This window comes from Mus pahari, chromosome 3 (genome assembly GCF_900095145.1).
Source record: "Mus pahari chromosome 3, PAHARI_EIJ_v1.1, whole genome shotgun sequence".
NCBI classification, from domain to species: domain Eukaryota; kingdom Metazoa; phylum Chordata; class Mammalia; order Rodentia; family Muridae; genus Mus; species Mus pahari.
In genome coordinates this window covers 57,398,007-57,408,426 of record NC_034592.1, presented here as the reverse complement: position 1 = coordinate 57,408,426, position 10,420 = coordinate 57,398,007, and the positions used below count along the sequence as shown (strand labels likewise).

The 10,420-nt window shown below is 42.3% G+C and overlaps 1 protein-coding gene across 1 annotated transcript in view; it reads left to right on the top strand.

Annotated features, from left to right (window-relative positions):
* The first annotated feature begins 2,179 nt into the window (after window positions 1-2,179).
* The window catches only part of Slc25a12 (solute carrier family 25 member 12), a 92,678-nt gene continuing 84,437 nt past the window's right edge, over window positions 2,180-10,420 (top strand). The window contains 2 exon segments of the mRNA XM_021193123.2: window positions 2,180-2,409; window positions 3,345-3,398. Coding sequence (XP_021048782.1) covers window positions 2,398-2,409; window positions 3,345-3,398 — 66 coding nt within the window. The 5' untranslated portion in view covers window positions 2,180-2,397.

Below are 10,420 nucleotides of genomic sequence, written 5' to 3'. Positions count from 1 at the left end.
GATTGTTGAGAAATTACTGCCCAAGGCAATGTCAGTGAGTTCCCCACTCCATGCATTTTCTTCTGGGAGTTTTATGGATATAGGTTTTATGTTTCCCCTTTAAAAATACATTTTGAGGGAAGTTTTTGTGCATGGCAAAAGATAAAGGCCCAGCAGTCACTCATATATGGGAACCTGGTTTTCCATCACAATTAACGCATTTAATTTAATTTTAAATTAAATTTAAAGGAGCATGTCTCATTTAAGAAAGAAAATAGGGGCTGGAGAGATGGCTCAGTGGCTAAGAGCACTGACTGCTTTTCCAGAGGTCCTGAGTTCAATTAGCAACTACATTATGGCTCACAACCATATGTAATGGGATCCAATGCCCTTATTTGGTATGTGTGAAGACAGCTACATACCAGAAAGAAAGAAAATAGTAGTTGGATGTAATTGTGCTCCCCCCTTAATCCCAACGCTCTGGATAGAGAGGCAAGGTGGATCTCTGTGAGTTTGAGGGCACCCTGACCCACAGAACAAGTTCTAAGACAGCCAGGGCTACACAGAGAAACCCTGTCTCAAAACAAACAAACGAACAAACAAACAAAAGGCAACCAACTAAACAATAATAAACAACCCAAATATGATTGAGGTCCTGGTAAACACAATCGCTAAATGTCTGGCTTTACTGGGCTCTATATTTTCAAATAGCACATATTTATTGATAGATGCAAGTATTCATGGCATGTATATGATTTTATGAATTAAGTAGATTTAATTTTAATACTATAATGACAAGAAATCTCATCACTTGCTTCCCACTAACAAAACCCATGTCAAGTGCACTAAGGATCAGTTTTAAAAAGTAAACTATGTTTCTTCTAAAAAGACTTATCCCCTTGCCTGGTCTCAAAGATACTGAAAAGTGAGCACACAAAGTCTATAACTAGTGGGTGGGAATAAAGGCAATATACTACTGCAGGAGACATCATCAGTGTGTTACAAATTCTCTTGTAATATTGCATAATCAAATACTGCAACATTTAAGTATGATTGAGCCAAGTGGATAACTTAAAATGGTCTATGATAATGGTGGCAAAGAAGGTCTTTGCAATGAATAACTACTTATACACATACTTCATATGCATATCTGTATATTTATATCCACACTTTACAAATAGGACCATGTCTAGCACATGGAAGATTTTAGTAAATATTTGGGTGAATATCAATATGTGACCTAATAGGATCTTTTCTCCCCTTCTTTATAACAATTTTTAATTTTATTCACTAGAGTGCACATGCGCACCTGCTTAGCTGAAATGTGGAAAATAGGAGTTGATTATCTTTCTACCTTTAATGAGTTCTGAGGAGCCTCAGATTGAGCTATCACCTCAGATCCCCACTCCCTTTCTCCCTCCCCTCCCCTTTCTTATTTCTCCTCTATTCTTTTCGTTTATCTTTTCTTTGAAGACTTGTCTTATGCATCCCAGGCTGGCCTCTAACTCTTATGCAGCCGAGGATGACATTCTGATTGTCCTGCCTCCATTTCCCAAGCGTGGGGATTACAGTCAGATACTACTACGCCAAGATAGAGTTTATGTGCTACTGGGGATAGAACCCGGGACTTCCTGCACATTTAGTCAGACACTCCATTAACTTAAGCTACTTGCCCGGCCCTCACATATCTTAATGGCGAGACTCAGTTTTAGAGACAGTATTTTGGCTTAAGGCAAGGCAGGGAATTCAAAGAAGAATTGTTTCCTGTAGAAGTGAGAGGCAGCATAGCAAGTACCAACTCCAAGATAAATAAAGTTGTTTTCTATATACATTGCACAAAGAATTTGGGTGGTTAAGAAAGTGAAGCGAATCTATTAATAAACTATTAGGGATATCCCAAGGAATGCTAATTCAGGAGCATATTTCTGAAGTTTTCCCTTAAAAGGCCTAACTAATCATTTTCCTTATCAGTATTTGTCACTGGTTGTCATAAACTCATTATTAATGGGACAAGCTCTCATATGCTTTCAACCTTGCTCAATACAGGCCCCAAGTGTTCCTTTAAGCCCCAAGAGGGAACCGACTTTGGCTGAAGCCGGTGCCCAAAGCCACACCCACTGCCAGGCCTTTGGACTTGGGACTGACCCAGAGGATCCTCTGCTCACACTGCGCGTTGGAATCCGGCGACCGGAGCTCTGGTGTCCCCCTCAAGAGGCGCGACTGTCCCGCTAGCCGGCTGATGGATCAACCAAGGCCACTCAGCGCGCACCGCCGACGCTCTCTAGCTCATTTGCATATAGACGGGCGCGGCGCTGCGACAGGAGGGAACGCGGGCGCGGCCCCGGGCCGTGGCGCGCGCGCGCCCTGACAGCTCGGCCCAGCTCGCTCACTCGCTTGTTCCCGGCTTCCGAGCACAGCATGGCGGTCAAGGTGACTCCAACTCTTTGCTGCTGCTTTTATAGCATAAGAGACGTTCCAAGGGCCCCGAGTACAGCCCCCCGCCTCTTTCCGTTGCTTTCTTTGCCTGGGTCTTAGCCAGTGCGTCCAGGGGCTCTAGATTGCGGGTGGAGAGCTGTGCTGGGCTTGGACCGGAGCGAAGAGGATGCCCGGCTGGGGGAGGGGAAAGAGGAGGGATCGTGAGTTGGAGGGGCTCCTGAGGACCATGGTCGGGAGGAGGAAAAGAGTAGTGTTTTGTCCTAGGTACATGGGATTGCGAGCACAGAGTTGGAGAGCATCAGAGAGGGACTGAGAGCCAGCGGGCTGGAGAGCGGGGGATACCCAGGGCATCCGCGGTGGGGGAGGGGGTGGGTGTTGTCATTTGGGGCCTCAATACAGCCTAGGGCACTGGTTGACATTTGCCTGGAAGGTTGTCGGATGTCGGAAGTATCTGTATTGTGGCAGCTCTCAAGGTTTAGGTCAGATGGAGAAAGGGTCGCTAAGATGACGATGTACTGTTTCTGCTTTCTACAAGAAAGGCTGCTAGGCCCGGCTATTAATTTGGTTGTTTTTACATCTCCTGTTGCTCCTCTCTTGAGGCTCTCTGAATTTGTACCTTGGTGGTTGTTACTGTATTGCTAGTAGTTGTGGAATAAAGTAAACGATTACATTGGTTTCCCTTTCCAGTTCACAGGAAGTACCGTCTGTAATTTGCTCTATCTTGCATTATTCACACCCTTTTCTCCCCACCCCTTTGACAGGTGTTATCAGCAATTAAGCTTTGGGGTTGTTTTTAGACTAAATGGCCTTATAAAAGATAAACGTGTTGTTAGCCAGATGTAAACTATAATCTAAAGAGATTATGTGGTTTCTAGCTAAGCATTAACCAGTCGTTTCCCCACCTTCTACCCCCCCCCCCCCCACCATAGGTGCATACAACCAAACGAGGTGATCCTCATGAGCTGAGAAACATATTCCTCCAGGTAAGTTAAAGAATTTTACATCAGGGAAAGAATGGGAAGAACACGATCGGTATTCCTCTTTAAGCTCTCTAACTTTGAGAAATGTTCTTCTCACAAACATGAGTGGAGGATGTCGTTTGTACTTGGTTTGTTTGTTTTTTCGAGGTAGATTTTCCTTGTGTAGCTCTGACTGTCCTGGAACTCGCTTTGTAGACCAGGCTGGCCTGGAACTCACAGGATCTACCTGCCTCTGCGTCCCGAGGGCTGCGACTGGCTCCATACCTGGCTGTTTGTACTCTTAGTAAGAACCGATTGGAAGATTTTCTTTCTATTGGGGATTGATATGAGGTTTTCCTGGAGTTGCTCTTTTTGTTTGCATGACTTAGGATGACTTATAAAGTTTTCCTTCTCATAAATGTCTGTCATTTGTTCATAGATAATACATGACTATTTAGTTGTGCTTTCCCCTCCCACTTATTGCAACTATAGATGGGGGTTGGGGTGGGGGTTGGTACAACATTTTGTAAGGAGGCTGGTGAGATGGCTCAGTGGATAAAGGTGCTTTACCCAGAATCCATATAAATATTGGAGGAGAGAACTAACTACATAAAGTTGTCCTCTGACTTTCATATGTCTGTGCATGTGTACCCATGCGCACGCACCTGCTCCTTATAATAAATTATTTAAAAAAAAAAAAAAGAGGGGGATGAGAGAGATGGCTCAGCAGTTAAGAGCACTGATTGTTCTAGAAGACCTGGGTTGGATTCCCAGCACCCTTATGGCAGCACTCAACCATCTGCAACTCCAGTTCCAGGGAATCTGACATCTACTTCTAGCCTCTGAGGACACCACTTCACATAAATGTGCTACATAGACACACAGACATTAGAAAGGGGAAGACTTGTAAGGACTGACCTTAAAATACCTTACTTATGTTAAGCATTTAGAATCAGTCACCTGACTACGCCTAGGTTTTTTGCCTTTGCTTTCTTAAATTCCTAAGGTATTTTACTAAAAGTTGTGTTTTTCTTGGAAGAGCTGTTTTTTAGAACCTTGTATTCTGGCTGTGGAGTCTCTGCAGACTGCTAACCTCGGGCAGACTCCTTCTGGGTATTATTTTCCACTGTAAAATGAAAGGTGACCTTCAAGGTTGCTTTCCATTCCAAAAGTCTAGGATTCTATCTTAGGAGCAGATTCTAGCGTCTGCTAATGAGCCGAAGCTGGCTAGCACTCCCATCCGAGACGGGTAGTTTCCTCAGGCCTGGTGGGGAGGAGGCTGCATAGGTGACCACACACAGTGTAGTTTATGAAAGAAAATGGGTAAAGGCAGGGGTGTAGGTCAGGGATAAAGCGTTTCACTATCTTGCTTTAGCCTTAGCTTTGAGTGTTAGCACCAAAAGAAAACAAAAGGGAGTTAGAAAAATGAGAGTTATTTTTAATTTTTATGTTTTAGACTAAGGCTTTCTAAGTAGCACAGCCTTTCTTTCTTATGTCTTTCTTTATTGGAGACAGGGTGTTACCACGTAACTCTGGCTGGCCTGAAACTGTTACACCAGGCTGGCCTCAACCTCACAGAGATCTGCCAGGGGTACCTTGAACTTGTTTGATCTTTCTATCTCAAGCCTCCTGAGTGCTGGGATTATAAGTGTGTATAACCGTGCTTCTTAGGAGCCTTGAGTTTTACAAAGTGTATTAAAAAGATCTTTTCTGGAACAATACTAGTTACAATAGAGCTGCACCATTTGTGTAATAAGACCTTTGTTCCTCACAAGTGTTCTTTGGGGTTCACAAAAATATATTAGTATAGCCGGGCGTGGTTGCGCACGCCTTTAATCCCAGCACTTGGGAGGTAGAGGCAGGCGGATTTCTGAGTTCGAGGCCAGCCTGGACTACAGAGTGAGTTCCAGGACAGCCAGGNCTACACAGAGAAACCCTGTCTCGAAAAACCTATATATATATATATATATATATATATATATATATATATATATGTATGTATGTATAAGCCCTGTTATATGATTAGGGTCAGGTTTTTTGTCGAGAGTTTGTGTACTATAGCTAAATTTACTTTCTGTTAGGCATGGAAACAAGCAGCTGAGATGCTCTATGATGTAGTGAAACATCAGGAACATGTGTGTCCCTCTCCTCAAGTTCAAGGATACCCCCAATGTAGACCAGGCTGGCCTTGAACTCACACAGATCTGGATGCCTTTGCCTCTCGAATGATGGTATTAAAGATGTATATCACCACAGCTGGCTTTTTTTTTTTTCCCTTAAGGAAGATGGGCTTAATTCCCAGGCCTCTGTCTCTATAGCTCCCCATCTTTAAGCTAATTATTTAGACTTTCCAGATTTCATCTTCTCATGTGGAACCCCATAAAACATAAGGAAATGGGAACTGATGTCTTTTCTAGTTTTAGAAATTCTATACAGAAGAGAAAATGTGACTCATTATTTGTTACTGGTTTGTGTGTGTTGTTCTTTGGGGTGGGTAGTGATTGTCAGAGCTTAGAAAGCTCATAACTATGCTATTTTAGCTTTTCATATACTTTTTTGCAGTATCTTTTTGCACATTATTGTTATTATTATTATTATTTTGTGGTGCTGGAGAATCAAACTCATCATATATAATAGGTAAACATTCTACCACTGAGTGACACCTTACTTCTTTAAATATTATTTTGATATTGTCTATATTTTATTTTTGTACAGAAAACTTGTAGTTTATTAATTTATATTCATCATTAAACATAAAGTAGTGACTTAAGCATCATCATCATCATTATTATTATTTTGTTTGTTTGTTTGTTTTTCTAGTCAGAATCTTGCTACATAGCCCAGGCTGGTCTGATTATGTAGCTCAGGCTAATCTTGAATTCATTGTTCAGATTACAAACAGGAGGCACCATACTTGGCTTCTGTAGTACTGGAAGGCAAGAGAGAAACAGTGTAGAGTTGCTTAATCCCCAGGAAAGCATAGAATTGCTGGAAAGACTTTGTATCTAGTTGGAGCAACTTTTTGTTACCTTCTAGCATATTAAGATTTTATTCCTGGTTTGTCTACTTCAAGCTATAGTTACTTAAACAATTGGTTACTTGTATAAAAACTTTCATTATAGATCATATGGCTTTTAACATCTTAGAATAAACAAAAAGTAGGCCAGCTACATTTTTCTTTAGTATTAAGCATATTTATCACATATATTTTTGTAAATTAAGTTTATGTGTGTACGAGTGACTGTGGGAAAGTGGGCGTGTACATGCCACAGTGGGTATGTGGAAGTCAGAAGCCAACTTTCAGGGCTCAGTTCTTTCCTTCCTCAGTGGGCTCTGGGCTTTGAACTCAGGTCATCGGGTTTGCATACCAAGCTCTGTTATCTGCTGGGCCATCTTACCCTTCAAGGATATTTACGAAGCTCTTTTTGTTATGTCCCATGCACTTGCATTTCATTTAGTAGTAATCATCACATTAAATAATTTGATAGTAATTGAGGCAGAGGATTGAGCCAAGACTGAACGATGGCTCTCTGAGGCTTGCTCCCTTTCTAATGGACTGTGGTTGAGGAAGTCAGAAACCATGAAGGTGAAGAAATGGCTGGATATAGAACAGTTGTGTTGGCTTGTTTAGAATGGAGGTTCATGGAATAATGGCAATGGTGGCTGATATTTTTAAATCATTTAGAGAGTATACTAGCTCAGAGCTCTAAACATATTTTGTTGATGTTATGCTCTTATGAGGTAGACTTGGTAGATCTGTTATGTAGATTAAATTAAATGGCTTGGTTAATGTTATTGAGTTTATAAGGGAAACTCAAATCAAGTGAGTTCCAGAACCCATACTCTCTCTCTCTCTTTAAGATGAGCAGACTTAGCAGGATGTGGTGGCACATGCCTTTAATCCCAGCACTCAGGAGGCAAAAGCAGGTAGGTCTTTGATTTCAAGGCCAGCCTCCTGATCTACAGAGTGGGTTCCAGGACAGCCAGGGCTACACAGAGAAAAACAAATCAAAGCAAAGTAAAGCAAAACCAAACAAAAGCAGCTTTAGTGGACCCGATGCCTTACATTTTTAACCCAGCATTGATGAGGCAGAGGCAGGCAGATCTCTCAGGGTCCTAGGTCAGTTTGGTCTTCCTCTCAAGTTCCAATCCAACCTGGAGCTTGTGGGTGTGGAGGAGTTTTATGGGGTCTGTTAACTTGTACAATCAGGTTGTAGAAGAAAGAATCTAAAACTGCCCCTTCCCTTTCTTGGGACAGGGTCTCACTATACAACTCTGGCTGGTCTAGAATGCTCTTTGTAGACCAAGCTGACTTTGAACTCAGAGATCTACCTGCCTCTCTAGTGCTGGGATTACAGACTCGCACCACCATATCAACTGAAACCCACCTCTCTTTGATCCCATTTCCATTCACCTCTAGAAGACCTTTCATTATCATTGTTTTGGACAGGGTCTTACTTACTTTGTAGCCCTAGCTCATCTCCACCTTGCAAGCCCCCTGCCTCAGCTCCCAAGTGTTGAGTTCTCAGGCAGTGCTACCATGCCCAGGACTAGAATATATACTCTTAACCCTTGTATTGCATGCTTAGAGGATTTTGGAATGGGGTGATTTTTTTTTTGAAAGACAGAGTTATATTAAGAGATCTGGGCAGCTATATTTTGCCAAGAATATTAAAGACAAAAGAATCCGGCTACTTGGGAGGTAAAATTAAAATGTGCCTCTGTGCTGTAACTACCTAGGAAAAATTGGCTGAGGGGTTTGGGTTTGAAGCAGTAGGTAGGCTCTGTGGGTTTCTGAGTAGGCAAATTTGTGTGTGTGTGGGGGGAGGGGATAGAGTGTGGAGAGATTGGCAGTAAGTGGGGGTATCAGCTAAGAGGCTATTGGAATAACTCATGCAGGTGTAATGACCTGGGGAGCTAGTGTGTGGGAAAATGGAAAGACAAGACAACACCACGGACTTTGTAAGCACAGAGGCTTGAATTTGCCATTAGCTATGGAAGGATTGGCGGAGCAGTGAATCTTGCGTTTCTAGGAGAGATGCCAATTGATTGGGCATCTGTTTATGGAGTTGGAGAGGGTGGCTAGAGTTAAGCTTGATTGTGAATAGAGGTGGCCCACTAAGTTAAAGTCACGTTAGGATGGACACAAGTTTGTATGGGCGCTAGACTAATCCCTGTTAGGAGGGCTGTTGACCGGGCAGAGAACCAGGAGCCAGTTTATACCTGACATTCCTACTTGAAGGAGGGATTGAGCTGGGGGAGGGTTGCCATGAGAGTTTAAAGTAGGAGTTTCACCAAAAGGCTAAGCCTCAAAGGCTAAAGCATCCATCATTTCCTTAGTGTAGTCTGGCTTGGGTAGGACTCAGAAGTTGAATTGAGTTCAGTATCATTTGAGGTTTCTTCTAGAAAGTCTATAGAGAGGGCTAAGGAAATGGCTAAGTAGGTAAAGGCTTGTCACACAAATGGCTTGGGTAGGACTCGGAAGTTGAATTGAGTTCAGTATCATTTGAGGTTTCTTCTAGAAAGTCTATAGAGAGGGCTAAGGAAATGGCTAAGTAGGTAAAGGCTTGTCACACAAGAGTGAGGACCAGAGATGCCTGGAGCCCACATAAAAGCCAAGCAGGTGTGACAGCTACAGCCTGTAATTCATTTACCGGGGAGGTAGAATCTGGGTTCCACAAGAGATCTTATCTCAAAACTACAGAGCAATGTTAGAAGAAACTCGATGTGAACGTAGGGCCTATACATCCACATATGCATCCACATACATGTGAACACATATACATGCATACTACCTATGCACATATACCTAGATTTTTTTTTTTTTGAGATAGGGTTTCATGTATCCCAGGCTAGCCTCTAATTCACTGAGTAGCTGAGGATAACACTGAACATCTGATCTTCTGCCTCTACATCCCCAAGTGCTGGGCTTATCATACTCAGGGCTGATGTGCTGGGTCTCAAAACCAGGCTTTTATGTCAGGCAAGCATCCTATCAACTGAGCCACATACCTAGCCTGTGTACTTTCTGTTAGTTAATAAACAGGTGTAAGGGCTGGAGAGATGGCTCAGCAGTAATCAGCACCAGATGCTATAGAGAGGCCTGGGGTTGGACTCCCAGCCCTCACACAGTGGCTCACAACCATTGGTAACTCCAGGTCCAGGGGATCCAACAGGCATGCATGTGGTGCAGATATTGTACTTATGTATGTACATACATACATACACCCATACACATAAATAAATCTAAAAAAAATCAAAACAAAATAAATGATGTTTCTGGGACTCTGCCCTTCCCCTCTGAGCCCAGGAAATCAGATCACAACAGACAGATTCTTAGACTGTTCAACTGCACTGTAATTTTACAGCTGGTCCTCAATCTAAGGTTTTACTATGGACACCCTTATAACTGTCATCTCCCCAGTTATCTCTTTCTTCTTAAGCCTTTCTCTCTCACACACTATCATTGACCCAGTTTTCCTCCATCAGAAGTATACAGTAGTGAAAGAAGTAGTAAGAGGCAGGCGGGGTGGGGACAGAGGTGTCTTTGTTACAGATCTGACAAATGTCAGAAAGATGACTTAAAAGTCATCTCTGTGCTTTGTGACAAAGTAGGCTTGTAACAAAGTTCTACAATTTTTAAAGCATCTCTCCATCCTTTTTAGTAGGTAGACTTTGTGTTCCCTTACTGATTTATTACAGGCCGGATGACTATACAGCTATGGATGCTGGACCAAAATTTGCTGAGATACAGAATTCAAGTATTATTGTGATTCCTGTTCTTTTCTTCATTAGCACCAATGGACAATGACGGTCATAAGACATATGAAATTGCACTTTTTGAATTAAGTGTTATTTGTTTGTTTTTTTGTTTGTTTGTGATGCATCCAACCCAAGACCTTGGTCATACTGGGCATGTGCTCTACCACCCAACTACATCCCTAGCCTTATCTTGTTCCTTTTAGATTAAAGAAGAAATGGAAGGTGGTGATGATTATGTACAGTGAGAATGAGTTTCTTTTTTTTTGTTTTTTTGTTTTTTTTTT